This window comes from Gobio gobio (genome assembly GCF_949357685.1).
Source record: "Gobio gobio genome assembly, chromosome: 5".
Classification (NCBI taxonomy): Eukaryota; Metazoa; Chordata; class Actinopteri; order Cypriniformes; family Gobionidae; genus Gobio; species Gobio gobio.
This window is the reverse complement of record NC_137101.1, coordinates 43,196,893-43,222,676: the sequence shown is the minus strand read 5'-3', so window position 1 is coordinate 43,222,676 and position 25,784 is coordinate 43,196,893. Positions and strand designations below refer to the sequence as shown.

The 25,784-nt window shown below is 42.3% G+C and overlaps 1 protein-coding gene across 2 annotated transcripts in view; it reads left to right on the top strand.

Moving 5' to 3' along the window:
* LOC307126535 (E3 ubiquitin-protein ligase TRIM65-like) overlaps positions 1-25,784 on the top strand; it is a 47,508-nt gene that overhangs the window by 12,843 nt on the left and 8,881 nt on the right. For both annotated transcript variants that reach the window (XM_079817118.1, XM_079817117.1), the window contains exon 4: positions 3,712-3,877. In XM_079817118.1, the coding sequence (XP_079673244.1) occupies positions 3,712-3,877 (166 nt within the window). The remainder of the gene's footprint in view (positions 1-3,711; positions 3,878-25,784) is intronic.

Below are 25,784 nucleotides of genomic sequence, written 5' to 3'. Positions count from 1 at the left end.
AACAGAGATCTAGAAGAACAAGAGACTCACAGAGAAACATATGTGAACAGAATGAGCAGTTGACTGCAATGTTGTCATGAATTCTGTGTGTTGTGTTATATAATTAAAAACTTATAAGTCATCTGGAGTGGAAGAAAATGGAGAGTCAGGTTGCAGGTAACTGCATTTAAACAGTACCCTTGCAGACAAATCTTCCTGGACTAACCACGAGAGCTATACGGATCTATCCGTCAGAGCAGATCTAAACGGATCTTCCTCGCGCCAGAGGGATTTCTGTTGAAAAATATTTGTTAGGTAACTGTGTTTGAACAGCACCCTTTTCCTGGACTAACTCCAGGACTACCTTTAAAAATATTTATCAGGTAACTGTGCCTTTAAACAGTGCCTTTGCCGACAAATCTTCCTGGACTAACCACCAGGGCTATATGGATCTCTCCTAGGGTTGCCAACCGTTCCGTAAAATACGGAATCGTCCTGTATTTACAAGCAAAATGACGCGTGCAAATGCATAAGGATTTTGCAGTGTGGAGAATACTAATAGCAAATAAAAAGAAATCAATTTCACAATAGTAGTAGAGAAGCTAATTTGCGCATGATTGTGTTTTAGCGGCTTTGTTGCCATAGCGGCAGAGTCTGTGCCTGGAACGCTGTGCCAGTGTGCCTGTAAACTTGCACGGTTTTTTAAAAACATGTCGAGCTTGCGTCACGTCCACCATTTGAACGCAAGAGGATCTCCAGATATAGAGCTGAATAGAAAAAAAGGTATCAATGGGTCTGTCCAGTAACTCATGATGAACCTCAGGCGAACTGCACACTTTATAAGAAGTATTTCAGTTGCTCAGACTGTCTGACTTAAAGCAGCAGCGCTGACAGACACATTCGTGCTTCTAAAGGTATAACGTTAGGCCTATTGTTTTTTTTATGGATAATATAATATTCCATACATTATCAGAGCTTGGCAGACATAATTATTATTTTTTAGATTTCTTTCTTTTCTTTTTCAAGATTTCTATTAATTTAGGTTAATTAATAGATTATAGCCTAATTAATGTTATTATTAATTTATAATTCAGCTAGGCTATACTAATCATAAATAATAAATAATCCTGTCATATAAATTTTATGACATTTAAAAAAATATTTAGATAGAAATGGGACAAAAAATTACATAATAATACAGTATTAATTTAAGTAAATTAATAAAAAAAAATTAAAGGGTTAGTTCACCCAAAAATGAAAATTCTGTCATTAATTACTCACCCTCATGTCGTTCGACACCCGTAAGACCTCCGTTCATATTCGGAACACAAATAAAGATATTTTAGTTGAAAGCTGATGGCTGAGAAAGGCTTCAGATAGAACTCTCCTTGAGGGAAGACGTCTTTCACTATTGTAAGTTAATGTAGTTAAATAAAGTTAAAGTAACATGTAGCGTATTCTTAACCTCATTATTAAAACACAAAATAACAAATAAAGTCTCAAACACCAAAAGCAATCCTCTAAGTTCTCTTTAATTGAAAAATTTGCATTTATATTTATTCATAAATGGTTGCAAATTCAAATTAAGTGCCGTTGTTTAAAAAAAATATTATTGGCTGAAATTTCCAAGACGTTCAGTTATTATGCTTTCAAATTGTATGCCATCTATGTATCTTCCTGACAAACCTTATAAGTTTATCATTTTGAATAGAGGTTGATATAAATTAATATCCTTTGGTGTAGAAAATAAATATTAAAGGGATGGTTCACCCAAAAATGAAAATTCTGTCATCGTTTACTCACCCTCAAGTTGTTCCAAACCTGTATGAGTTTCTTTGTTCTGCTGAACACAAAAGAAGATATTTTGAAGAATGTTTGTAACAAATCAGATAGAGCAACCATTGACTACCATAGTAGCGAAAAAATACTATGGTAGTCAATGGTTGCTCTATTTGCTTGGTTACAAACATTCTTACCAACACATCTTCTGTCTGGTGTTCAGCAGAACAAAGAAACTCATACAGGTTTGGAACAACTTGAGGGTGAGTAAATGATGACAGTATTTTCATTTTTGGGTGAACTATCCCTTCATTATATTAGTAATAATAATTATAACCACAATAATAATAGTAGCAGTAGTGGTAGTAACAACAATAATATTCATGATAATAATAGTAATAGTAGTGGTAACATTTGTAATTTATAATAACAATAATAGTATTAGTAATAATAATAATAGTAGTAGTAGTGGTAGTAGTAACAACAATAATATTCATGACAATAATAGTAATCGAAGTGGTAACTTCAGTAATTTATAATAACAATAATAGTATTAGTAATAATAATAGTAGTAGTAGTAGTGGTGGTAGTAACAACAATAATATTCACAATAATAATAGCAGTAGTAGTGGTAGCATTAATAATTTATAATAACAGTAATAGTATTAGTAATAATAATAATAATAATACATTTAGACTAGTAAATACAGTTGTTGTGGATATACACTATTCTCTAGATCAGGGAGCCGTTCCACAATTGCCAGTGAGCACAACCAACAGACACCCCCGACATGAACACCTCCCTTCGTTTCTCCGTTCCGTGCCCCCTCCCCCCCGACCGCCAGTGACACCCAACCCCAGCAGTTAACCCTCTATGCTTTTGCTGAGTCTTCCTCTACAAAGTATGCCGGGGCACCGTAACAGGCACCTCCAAACCAAGCTCACTTAGTCTGGTTGTGACCTGTCAGAACTGGAGTCATGTTTGGGTGCCCTGACAAAATTATTATTATTTTTTGGGCTTGGCTTGGCTTATTATTTTTTGGGCTTGGCTTGGACCATGGTGTGCACAAGTTAGCTCCCCAGTCAGAGACACCATATCCAACCCAGATATCAATCAAACACAATTTTACATGTGAGAAGGGGTTGGGACAAAGGCGGTAAGAGGGAGGGGCCAGTCAACCCAACCACCGAGTCTGTGATGACCATGCCTACAGGACGTGCCAGTCATACCCAACGAGGGCATCTAGAACGGTGCCTGACCCAAACCATTTTATAAAATAAAGTATACAAATTATAAATATTTATATATGTTTTCTGAAATATTATTTATTTAGAATAAGCAAAGGAAGTAAGAAAAATAGTTTTATAATGTCAATACCAATACCACCATCCCTACCACCACCATCAACAAAAATAAATAGCAATTGCAATAATATGCAGATTTTACATATATAGATAATGAATTAAAGTAGTATAGAACATAATATTTGTACATACACACACACATATATATATATTTTTTATATTACATATATCAATAAATAATTGTAGAATGATGTATTCAATAATACTCAGAGATTACGTATTATAAGTTTGAGTATTTGTTGATTTTCATCATAGTTTTTTTCATCCAAAACTGTAAAAAAAAGTAAAATCAGTAAAAAAAAAAGGTTGACGAAAATTATGACAAAATTATTTTGTCAACGAAATTAACATTGTTCATCTCCTCTTCTTTTTTGACCACACTGTGACAGCTTGACTTTAATTCTATAATTTAAATTTACATGATATAATACAGCTAAAATTGAGTAAATGGCAAAGGCAAGAATTTGTAGCTCTAACATGATATAATGAGAAGAAGTGCTGGGTTGAGGAGAGCCGCTCAAATCTGACAGTAGTGCAGGTCATTGGCTGAGTGTGGAGGTGATGAGCTTTGATTTCTGTTTTTTGTAGAGTTTCCGGTCTCTCTCAGCTCCTCCTGAATCTACAGACGTAAATGACAATCCCTTCAGTTCTAGTTCTCTCTCCTCGTTTGATGGCGTGATAGAAACTGTCTGTCAGCTGAGAGTCAAAGTGGAGAATTTCTTCATAGAGGAGCTGAAGAAGATCTCTGATGGAGGTAAAGTACAGGGGCCTCATGTATAAAACTTTGCATAGATTTCATCCTAAAAGTGTACATACGCAAAGAGGGCATATTATGAGTATGCACAAAAGTTTTCAGATTTATAAAAACACATGTATGCCCGTAACTGCCCAGCCAGCGAAAAACATCTCAGGTTACGTCTGTGTTACACCTGAGAATAAACAGGGAGAATAATCAAGGAGATGATGAGTGATGTTTTCTCAGTGATGACATTTACTCGTATGAGCTGCCTCTCAATTCTGAGAAAGCGAGACATGAGCAATTGATCTCAGACTAACGGATCTACTGCAAGCATTACTATCACAGAACTTGTTTTACTATAGAGAATCGATCTACAATCGATCTCAGATTAACGGATCTATTATAAACATTAAAACCATCACTATAAACATTACAAAATAAAACAATGAAATAATTATTTAATTGACTATTAATTAATTATCTTTTAACCACAAACAATATTAAAACTAAAGTTAGTTTGTATATTGATCAAAACTATGACCGTATTGACTCTCAATATTGATGTGTGATGAATACTATGTATACTACCCATTACATCTGTAACCATAGTTCCCTGAGTAGGGAACTAGATGTCCCTGCATGATTGCGTCTGAAGCAAGTGTGTCAACTAGTCAGAATCAGAATCAGAAAGAGCTTTATTGCCAAGTGTGCTTGCACACACAAGGGATTTTTCTTGGTGCTGAAGCTTCCAGTGCACATATACAATACAAACACAACAAGAACATAGTAATACAAATTCTAAGATTAAAAATATGAAAAATTGTATAAAAAAATGTATGGGGGGGGGGGGGGGGGGGGGGGGGGGGGCTAGAGAGCAGCACATGGAGTAGGATGCGTTTTCGCTCAGCTCCGTCACACTTGAGGAAATAAATAATCTAAAACTTCGTTACTACTGCTAAATTAGATAATTTAGCATAACTAACACGGCAATGATGAATAAATCTAAAAAGACTGTCAAAAAGGCTCCGTCTCTGGCTGCCGATACGGTGGAAGGCAATCCAACAAGTCAGACGTTAGCCGATGCAAACAGTTGCGGTCAAGTCAATTCTGTTAATGAGACCACAGCCACCGATGTTTTTCAACCTTTGGAGAGTGAAGAAGTGCCTTCACCCAGAGATATTCTGTCAGCCATTAAAAAGATGGACTGTTCCATGAACGCCAGATTTAACGACTTGGAGGTTTCCCTGTCAGGAGTGAAGTCAACACTAGCGACCAACACATCTCGCATCGTTGACCTGGAGGGGGCTAGCACTGATTATGAGCGTCGAATCTCTCATTTGGAGCAGCTTTGTTCCAATTTATCACAGGAGAATACGTCTATGAAGTCAAAGGTAACGGATTTAGAGGCCAGATCCCGCAGACAAAATATCAAGATTGCAGGTCTCCCTGAGAACGTCGAGAGGGGCAACCCCACACAGTTTGTATCTGGCCTGTTACCTAAGCTACTGGGTGAAGCTAATTTTCCGCGTGGTGTAAAGGTTGACCGAGCTCACCGCATTGGCCCCGTTGTGAACAACAGACCGCGAGTTATGATTGCCAGGATTCATCATGACGCTGTTAAAGGGTTAGTTCACCCAAAAATGAAAATGATGTCATTAATTACTCACCCTTATGTCGTTCGAGACCCGAAAGACCTCCGTTCATATTCGGAACACAAATGAAGATATTTTTGTTGAAAGCTGATGGCTGAGAAAGGCTTCAGATAGGCCTCCATTGGCATTCAGTACACTTATACTCCCAAAACCGATAAAAGGCACTTAAAATGTCGTTACAAAGTCCATCTCACCACAGTGACTCTACAATAATCTTACGATGCGACGACAATAGTTTTTGTGCGCAAAAAAAAATCAAAATAACACCTTTATCCAGCTTGTTATTGCCTTCCGCGTGTGCCTCCACGACGCATGCGCGAGAATATGACGTAGCGCCGGGGTTCGGGAATCCATGAAATGCACACTCTAACCCCATTTTGAGCTCTACGCCGAGACCTAAAGCACGATCAATGTAGAATCCAACAGCTGAGATACGCGCGTCGTCCTCTGATTGTAAACAAATCACTTCTGGGTCATCTGTCCGAACGCCGGATCTGCGTCATATTCTCGCGCATGCGTCGTGGAGGCACACACGGAAGGCAGTAACAAGTTGGAAAAAGGTGTTATTTTGATTTTTTTTGCGCACAAAAACTATTGTCGTCGCATCGTAAGATTATTGTAGAGTCACTGTGGTGAGATGGACTTTGTAACGATGTTTTGAGTGCCTTTTATCCGTCTTGGGAGTATAAGTGTACTGAATGCCAATGGAGGCCTATCTGAAGCCTTTCTCAGCCATCAGCTTTCAACAAAAATATCTTCATTTGTGTTCCGAATATGAACGGAGGTCTTACGGGTCTCGAACGACGTGAGGGTGAGTAATTAATGACAGAATTTTCATTTTTGGGTGAACTTACCCTTTAAAGGGGTGGTAAAACACATTCTTTTGAAGGCTTGACTGTGTTTGTGGGGTGCACTGTAACATGTGTTCATGCTTCGTTTAAAAAAAAAGTGCCTTATTTTTCATATATTTGACCTTTATTCTACACTGCTCTGTCCCTCCTTGTAAAACGGTCTGATGCTTTCCGGGTTGTATGAAGCCAGTCCCTCAAAAATACGCGATGGGCTCAGATTGGTTAGCTGGCCCAGTGTGTTGTGATTCGCTAACCGCCTAGTGCACGTTTGTTGGAAACGTCACGCCCCTTACCGGAGGCTGTGCTTTGGTCAGTATTAGAAACAATGGCGTCAATAAAACCATATGAGCCCGAATCAGACCCAGAACATTTGAGTGAAGATGATCGAGCAGAACCTGTTCAGTCCTCAAGAGTAAAGACTGCGGATCTATAATGATCGCTACTGAATGGCACTTTAACTTTTGTATTTTTAGAACGATTATAGCCAAATATCTGTTGCAAGAACTAACCCAAAACGAACACTAAGCACTGGCTTTAACTAGTAAGTTAGCCAAATCACACACAGAACCATGTTTAGCAAGCCTGTAGATAAACAATAAAAGCTCTAATCAAAGAATCATTTACACTAATGTCAGGTTCGCTGTTGAGATTTTAACGTTAGTGTTTGTAACGTTAGGTGTTCGTCGGATAACGTTAAGTATGAATAAGCATTTAACAGACTGGTTTGCAGAACAGCGCTGTCATCTGTTTACTTCCTTGCTACAACCTATTACAGGAAAACACATCGATGAAAAATAAATCAGACTTACAGGTTGTGGCCCGTAAACAGCTTCTGTTTGTAAATCCAGCTTTCAGGACAAGCCGTTGTGCATATCCTGTATTGAACTCGCGAAGCTTGTGGAAGTTTGTGTTGTCCTCCGTGAAATGTGCAGCGCGCGCGTCGTGCATCCACGCACCGGCAGTGTTTTTTTCACGCAGCTGACGTTGTGCAAATCTGGCATTGAAATCGCGAAGACGGTGGATGTTTTCCTCTGTTAGATGTGCTGCAGGGAGCCCTGTGCGCGTCTGATACCCCGCTGACTCAAGCACACGTGCATATAACATGCTGTGTGTTAAACGCTCTGCAACGCACCCCCGTCCCAAGGAAGGCTGAACAGAGCAAGTACCCCAGACCTGCAATCCGGATGAAAATAACAGCGTTTCCTTGGCATCGCAGCAACAACACTCCAGCCTAACTATACCACAACAGCGCCGCGATACAAAATGGCCTCACCCTCCCTTATTTAATATTCTCGGAGTAGGAGTTTATGTAAATATTGAGCCTGTTGATGTCACCAACCCTGGAGGAATGTGTGTAGTCGCCTGCTGGCCGTTTGCTGTAGTTCTTAGAAACTGATTTCTTTAAAAGCAAATATCTCCCTTTGCTTTAAACTTTGAACGTTGTAACTTTGCAGATGTTGTTTATGCTCAAGCAGCAACATTACACGCTAGCTAAAGTTAGAATAGTGAAATCGTGGTTTACCACCCCTTTAAGACCGAAGTACTGCGGCTTGCCCGAAACCAAAGCCTGCTCTCTTTCGACGGAGGCCGTATCAGTATTTTCCTGGACTTTCCAGCAGAGGTATCTTCCCAACGCAAGCAGTTTGACGGAGCACGGGAAAAGCTTAGAGCTAAAGGAATAAAATATGGTCTGCTGTATCCTGCCCGTCTCATCTTCACTCACGAGAAGACGAAGAAAATATTTTCGTCCCAGCAAGAGGCCGAATCATACATTGACAGTCTCTTGTAGTGACTGAACGCGAAGTAACCGCGGTACATCATGGTAAGTCACCATTCCAAGCTGCTAGTGGCCTGCTCAACTCATGGTCTTGCTGAGCGCGACTCTTTATATGTTTAGACATATGACTCTTGACGGATCAGTCGGGCCACCCGTATATTTTATCACTAAGGACTTGAAATTGAGCAGGTCAGTAATGTCTGAAGGTTGCTCGTATGTGTATGCTTTTGTGTTTGTTTGTTTATGCATACACAGAACGTTCATTCATTCATATGCGACATTTTTCTATTGACTATTTCGAGTGGAGACGGAGTTGTATGTTGCTTTGAAGAACAGTTAGGTCTCAGGTCTAATTTTTTTCTTTTCTTTTTCGCTTTATCTTTTTCCACTCTTTGTGTTCCGTTCAGCTGTCTCACGTTTAAATGGGGTATTTTGATTTTCGCAGGGGTTCGAAAAGCGAGTTTATTGGGTTAAAAGTATGCCAGCTTATCTTTGTATTGGGAATGTTTATTTGTTCTTTTCTCTGTTTTGTGCATCTAACAATGCCTGTACTTGTACTTAATTGTCACTTATTTTACCCTATGGCTTACCTCACACTGCACTTTGATGAGCTCCCTTAAGAAACATTTGAATATTCTGAGCTGGAATGTGCGTGGTTTAAATGATGTTGTTAAACGATCTAAAGTCTTCGCGCATTTGAATTATTTACACGCAGATATACTGTTTCTACAAGAGACTCATATTAAGCATTCCTGTGCTCACAGACTTACAGTAGATGCTGTAGATGGATAGGCCAAATGTACCACTCTACTTTCTCTTCAAAGGCCCGTGGAGTGTCTATATTAATTCGCAAGAATATTCCCTTTCAACATTTGACCACTAAACAGGATACCAATGGTCGTTATCTTATTGTGACTGGCACTATTTCAGAAAAACATGTTACATTTGTGAATTCATACGCTCCTAATTTGTCTAATCCTAATCTGTTTTTAATATGATACCTGATGTTGACTCCACTCATCTTATTATTGGAGGGGACTTTAATTGCATCTTGGACCCTTTTATGGATAGGCACTCCCCCAACCCTCCTAAACCTTCTAATTCTGCTACTGTTCTTAATAATCTAATTAATTCACTGAATATACTTGATATTTGGAGACTTCAACACCCTACTGACAAAGACTATTCTTTTTTTTCTAATGTCCATAACTCGTATACAAGGATTGACTACTATACAACTATCGTATACAACTGATTTTAAATTAACCTCCAAAATCGTAACTTCTAAATACCATAATATTCTAATATCTGATCACTCCCCTGTCTCTATAACAGTAGACTTTGGGATGGAATCCTCCCCCTATTCTTGGCGTTTTAATCCCACTCTGTTAAATGAGGATGGTTTTAAAGAATCTTTTGCCACCCAAATCACCGAATTTCTTACTCTGAATGATAACGGGTACGTGTCTGATTCAACTTTATGGGAAGCTCTTAAAGCTGTCATTAGAGGCCAGATTATAGCTTTTCAAGCAGAACTAAAAAAGCAGAGGGGCAAAAGACTTTCAGAAATAGAAATAGAGCTGCCAGTGCTAGAGGATCATTTCAAACTTACATCGTCCAATTTAACTCTGTCAAGTATAATGAAGCTCATATATGAATATAATACACTGTTATCTGAACAAGTTAGCTCCCTTTTATTAAAAATAAAACAGAAACAATTTGAATTAGGTGACAAACCCAATCGCTTGCTGGCTCGTCAACTTAGGGGCATACAAGCTAGTAGAGCCATAAAAACCATTAAGTTAAAATCTGGGGCCTTGACCAGTAAACAAACAGAAATAAACAACGTATTCCAGGAATTTTATCAGGAATTGTACTCCTCTCAAAGTAAAGTAGACTCATTGGATATTAGAAAATTCCTTCGCTCCCTTGGACTTCCTAAAATCAGTGAGGATGCAAGGGAAAACTTAAATTCAGACATTACATTGGAAGAAGTCTCTACAGCTATTAGATGTTTTCCCAATGGTAAAGCAGCTGGCCCAGACGGTTTCTGCATTGAATTTTATAAAGCTTTTTCCAATCAAATTGGCCCCTTGATATTAAGAATGTTTAAACATTCTATTGAAAACAAAAAATTACCAGAAGCACTTTATTCAGCATATATTGCATTGATCTTAAAGAAAGATAAAAATAATACAGATCCTTCCTCTTACAGACCCATCTCCCTTCTTGGTAATGATCTTAAAATATTTACTAAAATCCTAGCAAATAGGTTAAGTAAATGTATCAGTTCAATAATACATGAAGACCAAACAGGCTTTATTCCCGGGAGATTTTCTTTTCATAATGTACGTAGGCTCATGAACATTGTGTATAGGAGTAAAGGAAAACATGATAAAATAGCCATTCTAGCCCTGGATGCTTATAAAGCATTTGACAGTGTGGAATGGCCATACATATTAAGCACCATTGAGGAATTTGGACTGGGACAAAATTTTTCTTCGTGGGTTGAGATGTTGTACCTTTGCCCCTCTGCCTCTGTTCTCACAAACAATAACCGATCTCCCTCTTTCCTTCTTCACCGTGGTACCCGTCAGGGCTGCCCACTGAGCCCTTTACTTTTTGCTATCGCCATGGAACCCTTAGCGATAAGTATAAGAAATCATCCGCACATATCACCTGTTACGATGGGGGATGTAAAACATCAGATTTCATTATATGCGGATGATATTCTTCTTTTTCTCTCAGAGCCGGAGAGATCTCTGCCTTTCTTATTCGACTTAATCAGGGAGTTTGGTACCCTTTCTGGATACACTGTTAACTGGCAGAAAAGTGAATTTATGCCATTGTACGATAATATGGATCTAGTTTTTGTTAATAATCTCCCCTTCAGAACTGTAAGTGAATTAAAATACCTTGGTATCACTGTCCCTAGACATTTCAAAAGTTTATATGAAACAAATTACAAAGTTATGATAGATAAGCTGAAGAGTGATGTAGAGACCTGGTGAGTACTCCCTTTAACAATGATCGGTCGTGTCAACGCAATTAAAATGGTTGCCTTACTCAGGTTTCTCTATTTGTTTCAAAATGTCCCAATCTTCCTAACCCAATTATTCTTTAAGACACTTGATTCTGTGATCATGCCGTTTATTTGGGGGTATAAAGCCCATCGTATATCTAAAGCACATATCTGTAAATCTAAAGATGTTGGGGGTCTAGGACTTCCCTGTTTTCAGCTCTACTATTGGGCAGCCAACATAAGGGCCTTAATGTATTGGCGTAGTACATACCCTGGGGTATCGAATACCACCATTCCTGCATGGCTCATTATTGAGCGGGATATTCAGGATTCCTCCCTTCCCGCTTTACTCTTTGCAGAAAACAAACCTATTAGAACATTTAAGAAATGTAATCCCATTGTTGTAAATTCTCTTAAGATTTGGGATCAGCTTAGAAAGGTCTTCAAACTCCCTCAAACATGTTCTCTTACTCCTATAGCCTATAACCACGCATTCCCCCCCTCGCAGACAGATACAACTTTTGTATTATGGAAAGAAAAAGGAATTGTATCCATAGGTGATTTATACATTAACAATGTATTTGCGTCTTTCGTCCAGCTTAGACAAAAGTTTGGACTACCCCCCTCTCATTTTTTTTGCGAAGCTATGTTAAAAGTAATATACCTAATTTTGAAACCTATAAACCCCCTGAAAATCTTTATTATTGTATGAACTTTGAACTTGACATGAAGGGTCTTATTTCTAAATTTGTTGAATGCTTAAATGACTTTAGAGTTGTTCCTACATACCATTTAAAGATGTCCTGGGAAAAAGACTTTGGTATAGATATTTCAGAAGACTCCTGGGCCGAGGCCCTCCGGGGTATTAGGGATTGCTCTATCAGCTCCAACTTACAACTGATACAATACAAAGCTGTGCATAGATTACACTACTCTCGTACAAAATTACACTCTATATATCCCTCTGTCTCACCTTTGTGTATTAAATGCAAGTCCAATGAGGGCACATTGGCTCATTTATTCTGGTTCTGCCCAAAAATATACAAATTTTGGTCTGAGGTCTTTTGTTTTTATTCTAAAGTACTTAAGAATGATTTTCCTCATGATCCCCTTGTTACAGTATTAGGCTGGTCCCCTTTATTAGAGACCTATAGCCTTAATCAAATCCGGATGATACAATATGGGATGATAATAGCGAAGAAGGCAATTTTGTTGACGTGGAACAAAGAGTTTGTACCCAAATTTGAGTTGTGGCTGGCAGAGTTTAGCAGTGTGCTACATATGTAAAATATCAGATATGAAACTGCCGGTAAAGCAAAGAAATTTTTACAGATTTGGAAGCCCTTTATAGAATTTCTGGAAGAGGACCATTGAATCGAACATTTTGGATTTATATTAGGTGTGGTACTGTAGATTATAGTGCTCTGCAGGGTGCAATAAATTTTTTCCCATAATTTGGTAATTGTTTACCAAATAACCATTGGTATTGGCATGATATTTTAAGTATTTTATTTTAATGTATGTGTAAGTAGAGGTTTTACAATGTGTATCTGTATATATGTATGTGGGGATATTGAATGTCTCTGTGTGTATGCACTTATACATATGTATATATGGGCATTTTAATTTATTTATTTTTTTATTTTTATTATGTTTTATATTATTTATTTACTTGTTACTTATTTGCTGGCATGGGGTGGGGGGTTCTGTAAAAATGTGAAAAGCTTTAAATAAAATATATATATATAAAAAAATAAAAATAAAAATAAAAATATATATATATATATATATATATATGGTCACAGTTACGTTTAGTGAGAATAAACATTTACAGATTATGAACATATTTACAGTATTTGAGTAGTATGAATATATAAATATAAATAATCTCCTGAGTTTAGAAGATTGCACTAAACAGTCAGAGTATTGCTCTTTTTTTGGGGGGGGGGGGGGGGGGGGGGGGGTAGTTTAACTGTTCAAGAGGGAAATGGCCTGTGGGAAGAAACTGTTCCTGTGCCTAGATGTTCTAGTGGCCAGTGATCGGAGTCGCCGTCCTGATGGTAACAGTTCAAACAGGAGGTGTCCAGGGTGAGCGGAGTCTATGATGATTTTCCCTGCTCTCTTCCTCACTCTGGAAGAGTACAGGTCCTGGAGGGTTGGCAGGGGAGCACCAATAATCCTCTCCGCAGTCCGGATTGTGCGTTGTAGTCTCTTGATGTCAGATTTGGTAGCTGAACCAAACCAGACAGTGATGGAAGTACATAACACAGACTCAATGACAGCCGAGTAGAACTGAATCAGCAGCTCCTGTGGGAGGTTGAACTTCCTCAGCTGACGAATGAAGTACCATCTCTGCTGGGCCTTTTTCACAATGGAGTCAATGTGATTGTCCCACTTCAGGTCCTGAGAGATGGTAGTGCCCAGGAACCTGAATGACTCCACTGCTTCCACAGTGCTGTTCATGATGGTGAGTGGGGGAGAGCTGGGCTGTTCCTCCTGAAGTCCACAATCATCTCCACCGTTTTGAGCTCAAGGTTGTTATAACTGCACCAGACAGCCAGCTGTTCAACCTCCATTCTGTAAGCAGACTCGTCACCGTTTTGGATGAGGCCGATGACAGTGGTGTCATCTGCAAATTTCAGGAGCTTCACAGAGGGTTCTTTAGAAGTGCAGTCATTGGTGTACAGGGAGAAGAGCAGTGGGGAGAGAACACACCCCTGGGGGGCGCCAGTGCTGATAGTGAGAGTCCTGGATGTGAGTTTCCCCAGTCTCACTCGCTGCTGCCGGTCTGTCAGGAAGCTGGAGATCCACTGACAGATTGAGGATGGCATGGAGAGCTGGGTCAGTTTAGCTGAGAGAAGATCAGGCATGATGGTATTGAAGGCAGAACTGAAGTCCAAAAATAAGATCCTTGCATAAGTCCCAGGTCTGTCGAGATGTTGCAGGATATAATGCAGTCCCTCCCATATTGACTGCATCATCCACAGACCTGTTTGCTCTGTAGGCAAATTGAAGAGGATCCAGCAAGGGTCCAGTGATGTCCTTCAGGTGGGCCAGAACCAGTCTTTCAAACGACTTCATGACCACAGACGTGAGAGCGACAGGTCTGTAGTCATTAAGTCCAGTGATTTTGGCTTTTTTTGGGGACGGGAATAATAGTGGGCCTTTTTAAAGCTGCTGGGAACTTCACACTGCTCCAATGATCTGTTGAAGATCTGCGTGAAGACTGGGGCCAGTTGGTCAGCGCAGGCTTTCAAACAGGCAGATGAGATGCCGTCTGGGCCTGAAGCTTTCCTAGTCTTCTGTTTTTTGAAGACTCGGCTCACATCCTCCACACAGACCTTAAGCTCGGGTTGGATGACAGGAGGGGGGAGGAGAGGGGGAGCAGGAGGTGATGGGGGACGTGTGAATTGCAGATCAGAGTGGGTGTGTGGTGTGAGACTGGGCTTTTCAAATCTGCAGTAAAAAGCATTCAGCTCATCGGCCAGTTGTTGATTCTCAGCAGATCGGGGGGATGGTGGCTTGTAATTGGTGATATTCTTCAAGCCTGACCAAACTGAAGCTGGGTCGTTGGGAGAAAACTGGTCCAATAGCGGGAGTGAACGTCACGGACAGGTGATGTCACGACCAGGAAAGGATAAAACACCCCCGGAAACAACTGGCATTAGCTTCAACTTAGCTGAAGCAAGACAATCACAGGGATGCATGAAGTATGGAATAGTGTCAATATATTTCCTGAGAACTTCAACGAATGTTATCCCATGCCATCTGCAACTCAAGCCAAAGGCTTTCCTTTGAATGTACAATAGGTCTGTCCAGTTTATTTTCCAATTCGCCCCAAATTTTCTTGATGGGGTTGAGGACCAGACTTTGAGGGGGCCAGTCCATCATTTTCAATGATCCAGCAGATTCCTTCCATCAACGGTATTTCCGGCAATAGTTGGAAGAATGTTTAGGGTCATTGTCTTCTCGAAAAATATATCCAGGCCCAGTAAGATGGCTCCCAGATGATACTCCGTGCCTAACCAGAATGTTGTAGACTCATCAGTCCACAACACTTTATACCAATCTTCCTTTGTCCATTGCTTATGTTCTTTTGGAAATTTCAGGCGTTTCACTCTATTTTTCTGTTTCAGTAATGTTTTTTTTTGTTGTTGCTGCTATTAAGTCCTTCTCTCAGTTACCGACACAAAGTTCTTGAAGACACTGTTGCACCATTAGTCATTGTGGTGTTGAGCTCGTCACACAATTCTCATGAGATCTTTCTCCGGTCCTTAAGATGGAGAATTTTGAGATGCTTGTCCGAAAGTTTCTTGATCCAACCACGCCCCTTTCAGTTCTGATGTAATTTGGGCGCATGATGGCGATCTAAAGTGAACTCTACATTACTTGGAGTGCATCTCACGTGCTTGGCTATGCGGCGGTAACTTCAGCCAGCATCAAAATGGGCCTTTATTCAAACCCGTTGCTCACTCGTTTGCTCATTCTTCACCTTAGACATGTTAAAAGAGCAACTTGTGCTTTAAGACTACTTCTAGAGGCTTTGAATTTATACTATTTGGTGGTGTGGCATCAGTGACAAAACCCTCTACAAACAAAACCCTGATGTCGTGCCCCGTCGACACGAAGCCAGAGCTTTCCCTATCCAATCTTTTTTTTTTTCATCGTTTCAAGAAATATCTGCATACACACAAGAGCATGACGTATACATGCCAGGCCACTATGTGGCGCTGTAATTCTGCTACAGAAATACACTAAAAATGGAGAAGAAGAGATGTGGCTAGAAGGGGTACAGCAACAGTTTATTGTGTCAATCCACAATAAAATAACAATAAATAAATGTGCTACTTACCAGATGTGTTTTATTAACACCTACCCTAACCCTAAACATACCCTTACAATAATGCAAACACAGTAATTAAATGATGCAATATTGATGTGCGAATGCCCACTGCCCGTAGCTGTATCCCTTCTAGTCTTCCCCCTGCAGGACGTGGTGGGATGACATCACCGTTTCACAAAATATACGGATTGGCTGTACACACGAAAACGCAAGGGTGTCGTTTTCAGATTCATCCACTCTGGGACCCAGTTTAAAAAAATATCGATTTCATGCTTCCAAAACGCCGGATCCGTGTGGACGAAATGCTGATTCGGTACAAAATTTTTACGTTTATAGCTTAACGTAAAACGTAGCTTAGCTTAACGCGTCTCCGTGTTGACGGGGCCTAAGACTCTTGCATCACCATCAATTTAACCATGATCACACATGACAATGATTACACAATTAATTTGGCTTCTTGAATATTTTGTCCTCAAAGTTGATGTGATAGAAGCAGGAAAAATTAAGGATTTGAGCGAGTTTGACAAGGGCCAAATTGTGATGGCTATAGACGACTCCAAACTCCAAAACTGCAGCTCTTGTGAGGTGTTCGGCAGTGGTCAGTATCTATCAAAAGTGGTCCAAGGAAGGAACAGTAATGAACCGGCGACAAGGTTGTGGCTCATTGATGCACGTGGTCTGATCAGAGCTACTGTAGCTCAAATTGCTCAAGAAGTTAATGCTGGTGAAAGGTGTCGGAATACACAGTGCATCACAGTTTGTTGCATATGGGGCTCCATAGCTGCAGACAAGTCAGGGACAAGCCCATGCTGAACCCTGTCCACCACCGAAAGTGCCAACAGTGAGAACTTGAGCATCAGAACTGGACCACGGAGCAATGAAAGAAGGTGGCATGGTCTGATTAATCACTTTTTCTTTTACATCACGTGGATGGCCTGCTGCGTGTGTGTTGCTTACCTGGGGAACAGATGACACCTGGATGCACTATGGGAAGGCAAGCTGACAGAGGCAGTGTGATGCTCTGGGCAATGTTCTGCTGGGAAACCTTGGGTCCTGCCATCCATCTGGATGTTACTTTGACATGTACCACTTACATAAGCATTGTTTTACCATGTACATCCTTTCATGGAAAAATATTCCCTGGTGGCTGTGGCCTCTTTAAGCAGGATAATATTATATATACGGAACACTATAGTTATTCACAATCAAGAAAGTTCATTATTTGCATGCGTTTTACAGCCTTGCCGGTTAAACGTTTCATTCGCGTGCACGGTTTTAACATGCGCTTTTCAGAGCGCGCGCACTAAAAGCCTGTCAAACACGTGAATACTGAACTAAGCAGTCGTCTTACTGCGTTAATACTGTCAAATACACACAAGGTTAACATAAACACAGTCGGTTATGTCTAAAGTGAAAGTAAAGTCGCAATCGATTAGATTGTGTAGATGTGTAAAGGTCTTAAACTGACAGCAGCGCAGCCAGTGAACACGCGGTCCTTAAAGGGACAGTTCACCTATAAAATTATTATGTCATTACATAATTTTCAGTTTTGAGTGAAATATCCCTTTAATGTTAATACAACAACAAAAGACAGAGAAAATCACTCACTGCTCTTGACTGAAAAACTAATACAGTAGCTAAGAATCAATGTATATTTTATAGTGAAGTCTATGTAGTGTTTTATTTTTACATTTATTCATTCAATTTCATACTTAAATGCTGCTGTACAGCTCTGAGCTGCCAGTGTAAATCTTTATATATATTTATTTTATATTATCCAATACACTAGGAATGTGTACAAGGGTTTTTTTTAAGTAAATTTTTAAGTTTAAGTAAGGTTTTTCAATTATTTTTGTCAGAATGAGTCTCGGAGTCAAATGCAAGTTCAATGTTTATTTGGAAGTACAATGAGAAGTCTAGGCAAGGCACATATCACACTCCACAGAATTGAGTCCACACGCGGTGTCCCACGACGTAATCCACTCTGGTGGGTAACCGGAGAGAAATCCTCACTTTGAATGACTGACGAAATACTCCATGCACTGGACAGAAGACGAGGCAGCGTCTGGTAGAAAAGACAGCTCGCCGAACTCAGTATGAGACTGGTTCGCTTCGTTTTTAGGCGAGATCCAGTCACACCGACAAAGCAGGGTGGAGTTCTCTCAAGGACAAGTTCACGGATACCGCAAGCGTGTGAATTCCGGGCGTTGACAAGCCTCCGGATGCCTGCGACCGAACCTGCGAGAAACTGAAGAGAGACAGAAACCAGGACCTCCAACTGGACAGGACAGAGACTGAGACCAACCAAAAATAATGAGCGCGCGATGAGAGACAGGACAGCGTGCTATAAAAAGGAAACAACTGATGAGACACGACAGGTGAACAATTAGTGAAACGAGTGGGAGGGACTAGTGAACCCGTGAGGAACCACCACCAACAGGTAAGAATTACATACACACAAACACGATCACCCAGGAATCCTGACAGTATCCCCTCCCCCATGACCGGCACCGGACGGGCATGGAGGAGACTCACCCTGTCGCCGACGGAGATCCTCGATCAGACCAGGGTCCAGTATATCCCGGGCCGGAACCCAGCACCTCTTCTCCGGACCGTAACCCTGCCAGTCCACTAAATACTGAAAACCTCTGCCCCTGCGACGAGAATCTAGTAATCTCCTAACAGTATAGGCAGGAGCACCATCCACTAGACGAGGGGCGGGGGGTTTAGGGGCAGAGACAGGGGGATTATTCCGGGCAAAAATCACAGGTTTAACCCTGGATACATGAAAAACTGGGTGAACCCGACCAAGAATAGGAGGTAACTTAAGCTTGACCGCTACCGGACTAATGACCTTAGATATACTGTATGGCCCAATGAAACGAGGAGCCAGCTTACGAGAAGGCTCACGGAGAGGCAGATCCTTGGTGGAAAGCCATACCTTTTGTCCACACACATAACGGGGTGGAGGTCGCCGGTGACGGTCAGCCGCAGCTTTGGTTCGTCTGGAGTTTTGTAATAAGAGTGATTTAGCTTTCCTCCAAGTGCGTCTGCACCTGCGCACGAAAGCTAAAGCAGACGGAACCACTGCGTCGGGCTCCTGTGATGGGAAAAGGGGAGGTTGATATCAGACAGATAATTCGAACGGAGACAAATTAGTGGATGCGACGGGAAGAGAGTTATGAGAGTACTCGACCCAAGGAAGCTGTTGGCACCAAGAATTCGGATATTTAGACGACAGACAGCGAAGCGTTCGACCGAGATCCTGATTAGCCCGTTCGCATTGCCCATTGGTCTGCGGATGATAACCAGAAGACAGGCTGGCTGTAGCGCCGATCTGTCTACAAAACTCCTGCCAAAAACGAGAGATGAACTGAGGACCCCTATCTGAAACTACATCAGTCGGAATACCGTGTAACCGAAAGACGTGATCAATCAAAACCTGAGCCATCTCCTTGGCAGAAGGAAGTTTAGGCAGGGGAATAAAATGAACCGCTTTAGAAAAACGATCCACCACAGTCAATACGACAGTGTTACCATTAGACGCCGGTAAGCCGGTGACAAAATCAAGGGCTATATGAGACCAGGGGCGGGAGGGCACGGGCAAAGATTTAAGCAGACCAGCGGGAGGTTGATTAGATGCTTTATTACAAGCACAGACTGAACAGGCTAATACAAACTGTCTGACGTCTGAAGTCATAGAAGACCACCAAAAACGTTGACGGATGGCAGCCAACGTTCTCCGAATTCCCGGATGTCCGACAAACTTGGATTCGTGACCCCACCGGATGACATCGGAACGTAAACACTCAGGAACCCATAGACGAACCACCGGACACCCCTCCGGAACTTCCCCCTCTCGGCCGGCCTCTCTCACCCGCTGTTCGATTCCCCACACGAGGGCACCGACCACCCTCCCCTCCGGGAGAATGGTTTCGGTCCGCTCCGACCCGGAACCCTCGAACAAACGGGAGAGAGCGTCAGGTTTAGTGTTTTTAGACCCCGGCCGGTTCGAGAGGGTGAAGTTAAAACGTTCGAAGAAGAGTGCCCAGCGAGCCTGTCTAGATGTTAACCTTCTGGCTGAACGGATATATTCCAAGTTCTTATGATCCGTCCAGACCAGAAAGGGTTCCGAGGTTCCCTCCAACCAGTGACGCCACTCACCCAGAGCGAGTCTAACCGCCAGCAGCTCCCGATTACCTATGTCGTAATTTCGCTCCGCTGGGTTTAACCGATGAGAGAAAAAAGCACATGGGTGCACTTTCCCGTCAACAGAGGATCGCTGAGATAAAACGGCGCCTACCCCGACATCAGATGCATCCACTTCCACTATAAATTGTCTAGCCGCATCCGGTATAGAAAGAACAGGTGCAGAGATGAAACGGGACTTTAATTCATCAAAGGCTTCCTGAGCTTCTGTATTCCAACGGAAACACACTTTAGAGGAAGTAAGTGCGGTAAGAGGTTTAGCGATCTGACCAAAATTTCTGATGAAACGCCGATAAAAGTTGGCGAAACCCAGAAATCGCTGAAGCTCTTTACGAGTGTCGGGCACTGGCCATTCGGCGACCGCTTTAACTTTAGCGGGATCGGGACAAATCTCTCCCTCGGCTATAACAAAACCCAGAAACGAAACCGACTCCTTGTGGAACTCGCACTTCTCCGCCTTAACAAAGAGCTGATTCTCTAACAACCGTTGTAAAACCTGGCGAACATGCTGGGTGTGTATCTGCTTAGAGGGAGAAAAGATGAGAATGTCATCGAGATACACAAAGACAAACTTGTTAATCATGTCACCCAGCACTTCATTGACCATGGTTTGGAAGACAGCCGGTGCGTTACAAAGGCCGAACGGAAGAACGCAGTATTCCCAGTGCCCTGATGGTGTATTAAAAGCTGTCTTCCACTCATCGCCCTCTTTGATACGTACCAAGTGATAAGCGTTGCGCAGATCTAACTTGGTAAACACGTGCGCTCCCTGTAATAACTCGAACGCTGACGACATTAAAGGCAAGGGGTACTTATTCTTAACAGTAATGTCATTCAGCCCTCTATAATCAATGCACGGGCGAAGAGACCCGTCCTTCTTTTTGACAAAGAAAAATCCAGCACCGGCTGGAGACGAGGAGCGGCGAATGAGACCGGCATTAAGAGATTCATTAATGTACTTATCCATAGCCTCTCTCTCTGGTTTAGATAGGGAAAATATACGACCCTTAGGCGGAGAAGTGTCTGAGAGAAGTTTGATCTCGCAATCGTACGACCGGTGAGGAGGTAGGGAAGTAGCCCGGGTCTTACTGAACACCCGATACAGATCAGAGTACTCCGCCGGCACTCCTGAGAGATCAACATCCGGAACCTGAAAAGTTGAACAAACAACAGGAGAAGGAGCAGGACCAAGACATGAAACATGACACGAAGACTTCCAAGATAACACAACACCGTTCTGCCAATCAACGTGAGGATTGTGTTTGGTCAACCAGTCATGCCCTAAAATGACAGGCGATTGAGACTCCTCTAATAAATAGAATTCGATCTCCTCACGATGATTGCCAGAGACAAACAAACTGACAGGGGGTGTGCGATGGGTGATCACAGCCATATGCTGTCCTTTTAAGGTCCAAGCGGAGAGAGAGGAAGACAGAGGAATAGAAGGAATGTTCCCCGATTCGGCCAACCCGGCATCCAGAAAACTTGCCTCCGCACCCGAATCCAGCAACGCCTGTGAATGAAAAGACAGTTTATAGTCAATGATTACAGGTAGTGTGGTGCAGCTTACGGGAGATTTGAATGACGACACGCCCACCGAAACTCCCGAAGTCATCGGCGGGCGGTACCCTTTTACCGGACAAACTGCGGCGATATGCCCCGCTTTACCGCAATACAGGCACAAACCACAGGACAAACGACGCTGTCTTTCAGTGGTGGTAAGGCGGAGCTTGCCCAGTTGCATTGGCTCCTCCGTCTGGAGAGAAGATGCGGTGAATTCCTCCGGCTCAGAGACGGCGAGATGACGAAACGACCGGCGGATGTCTCGTTGACGGTGGCGAGTCTCGATCCTCAACGCCAGGTCGATCGCTGTCTCGAGAGAGGTGGGAGGATCCCGTGCAGCGATCTCGTCCTGAATGGCAGGATTAAGACCCTCGAGGAATTGAGCCCGTAGTGCAGCGTCATTCCAGCCGCTGGTGATGGCTAGCGTCTTGAATGCGATGGCATAATCGGTGACGGAAGAGGTCCGTTGCAATAGTCTTACCAGCTCGGCGGCTGCCATATCCCCACGAAGTGAGCGATCAAACAAGCTCAGCATCTCCGTCTCGAGAGCCTCAAACGACGCCGTGCACGGAGCCTTGGCCCCCCATACAGCCATTCCCCACTGTCTCGCCCTTCCGGTGAGAAGTGTCAACACATATGCCACTTTAGACGTTGAAGCGGCGAAGCGCCGTGGCTGGAGAGCGAAGACCAGGGAACACTGCTGTAGGAAAGCCCGGCAGGTGTTGGGGTCGCCGTCGAAGGACGGAGGTGTCGCCGCGTGTGGCTCACGGTCTGCAGGTGCAGTCTCAACAGGTGCAGAAGGAGAAGTAAAACGTTCACCGCCCGAGGAGACAATCTGGTCTACTCTGGTATTGAGCTCAGTAACTTGTTCAGACAGAACACGGAAATCTCGGGAAGCCTCAGTCAACAGGGATGAATGCTGTTCTATGACCACTCCCTGCTGATGAAGTGCGGCGTGCACCGATTCCGAATCCTCCGAACTCGCTGACTCCATCATTGGCGCGCTCATTCTGTCAGAATGAGTCTCGGAGTCAAATGCAAGTTCAATGTTTATTTGGAAGTACAATGAGAAGTCTAGGCAAGGCACATATCACACTCCACAGAATTGAGTCCACACGCGGTGTCCCACGACGTAATCCACTCTGGTGGGTAACCGGAGAGAAATCCTCACTTTGAATGACTGACGAAATACTCCATGCACTGGACAGAAGACGAGGCAGTGTCTGGTAGAAAAGACAGCTCGCCGAACTCAGGATGAGACTGGATCTCGCCTAAAAACGAAGCGTACCAGTCACACCGACAAAGCAGGGTGGAGTTCTCTCAAGGACAAGTTCACGGATACCGCAAGCGTGTGAATTCCGGGCGTTGACAAGCCTCCGGATGCCTGCGACCGAACCTGCGAGAAACTGAAGAGAAACAGAAACCAGGACCTCCAACTGGACAGGACAGAGACTGAGACCAACCAAAAACAATGAGCGCGCGACGAGAGACAGGACAGCGTGCTATAAAAAGGAAACAACTGATGAGACACGACAGGTGAACAATTAGTGAAACGAGTGGGAGGGACTAGTGAACCCGTGAGGAACCACCACCAACAGGTAAGAATTACATACACACAAACACGATCACCCAGGAATCCTGACAATTTTAAGTAAAATAAAGAAAGAGTATTGCAATTAAAAGATAGCCTTTTTTCTCTTTAACCTCTTGCGGTTCCTGTCGCCTAAGAATAGAATAACAAAAAATGTATGTGACTAGCCATCAGAACCGAACTGAACCGAAAACCGTGGTTAAAAACCGAGGTATGTATTGAACCGTGGACTAACTGTATTGTTGCATCCCTAATATATATATATATATATATATATATATATATATATATATATATATATATATATATATATATATATATATATATATATATATATATATATATATATATAGGTGTATGGGGTTTTACGCATAGGTGGAAATGGAAGAACAGTTGAAAAACTTGTTGTCATATTGTTAACAAAGAAGAAATTACATTTCATTTAAATGCTCTTTTCTCTTTTTCAGACCAAAGACTTTCAATTCTAATTCAACACATGCGCATTTTAGCATCTAAAGTTTTTACTACATCAGAAAATGATTGCATCATGCAGTTTTAAGAAACTTTAAAGGAGGCATTTGGTTATGATTTTGAGTTCGTAATGCATGATTATCAGCTCTAATGTGTAAATAAGCATAGCAAATAATTAATTCAAATAATTTGATGCTCTCATTATATAATAAATATAAGTAACGTGTTATTTAACCATATTATAGCATTATTAGTAACATCTCAAAGAGAATGTGTTAAAGCTTCACTTTGTATTTTTTCGCCTCTAGGGGTCGCTAACCTCTTCTAAACAATAACAAAGATGTAGATTGATGATGTAATGAATGAAGCAGGGCGCTATTACTAATAAGAGACAGATATTAGCGTCACACGCAAGTCTCAGGGGATAAAAAGAAACGAGAACATTTCATTCTACAGAACTACCCGCAAGTGCTGAATTACTACTCATACAGGTCAGTTTACACTTTATGTTGGCGGAGAGTTGAGATGAGATGAGATTCAAGTTTATTGTCATTACACATGTACAAGTACAATGCAACGAAGTTTGGAGCAAGCCTCCGAGCCGCAGCTATTTAAAGCGCCGCCACACGCTCTCCAGAAATAAAGAAATTCAGATTGCTAAGCATACATGCAAACATTACATACATAGTACACACAGTACACGTGGTCACGTGATGGTATTTTTTGTTGGGAATAGTAAGGGAGATAGGAAGGAGGAAAGGGGAGGCAGACGGTTGGATGGGGGCAGGGATGGGGGTGAGGTGTGTATGATGCGAGTAAGAGTCTTGAAGCTTCCTGTGTTGTGTGAGAATGTTAGCCATAACTTAAGATGTTTTCAAAGTTCAGTTCTGTGGCTTGTCCTTGAAAGGAGATATGGCCGTGCACAGGGAACGAAAGCAAGATAGCAGGACCCAGCTGTCAAGCTGACCTCCCAACCGAGAGATAGGGACAAACTGGACGTTGGGATGAGGGAAAATATCTTAATCCATTTAGCTGATCTTCGGTAATTTTCCAGACCATAATCAATCAATCCGTTCTGATCCTCAGCATCAGTGGCGAGCGTCCGGTTCATGAATGGACCTGGACATTTCATCCAATTTCATGATCAGACCAGACATACTGCATAGCAGTTCACTAGCCTGACCCCCGATGGAGCCCACTCTTCCCTGCGTCTCCGCAGTCCGGGCTGAGATGTAACGATACAGCTCCTCAATCAATGTCACTCTTTGATCTAATACCTTCAGTCGGTTACACACATCCACGAAGCACTCTTTAATTTCCACAGACAGCAGCTGGGTGAATTTACTGGCAGCTGTCTTACCAATTTTCCGATAGGTCAGGGCAATCCCAAGGCCGAGAAATAGGAACCCCACTATCATAATGCCAATTATGAATAAATCCTCAATATCCTCCACGGACAGGACTTCCAGACACAGGACTTGCCAGCTGTTCCAGGCGTCCCGCGTGTAGCCCGTGGGGAAGGTCCCGTCCGGGCAGGTGGGTTCTCCCGGAGCACCCTTCCTCAGTGAGAAAATCTTGTCAATCGCGCTGAGAGACCAGTTAATTAATTCCATTTCAGTATTTTCAGGAGTCCAGCAAGCAGGGAGACAAGAAAAAAAAAAAAAGATCAGCGCCAAAGCAGAGCGGGGAGCAGATAGAAGGCACGTCTGCTCTGTATGAGATCAGGAAGTTCCTGCCTCAGGTGGAGGAGCTCATGTATCTCAGGGTCTTGTTCATGAGTGAGGGAAAGATGGAACGGGAGATTGACAGACGGATCGGTGCAGCTTCTGCAGTAATGCAGTCGATGTACCGGTCTGTCGTGGTGAAGAAGGAGCTGAGCTGTAAGGCGAAGCTCTCGATTTACCGGTCGATCTACGTTCCTACTCTCACCTATGGTCATGAGC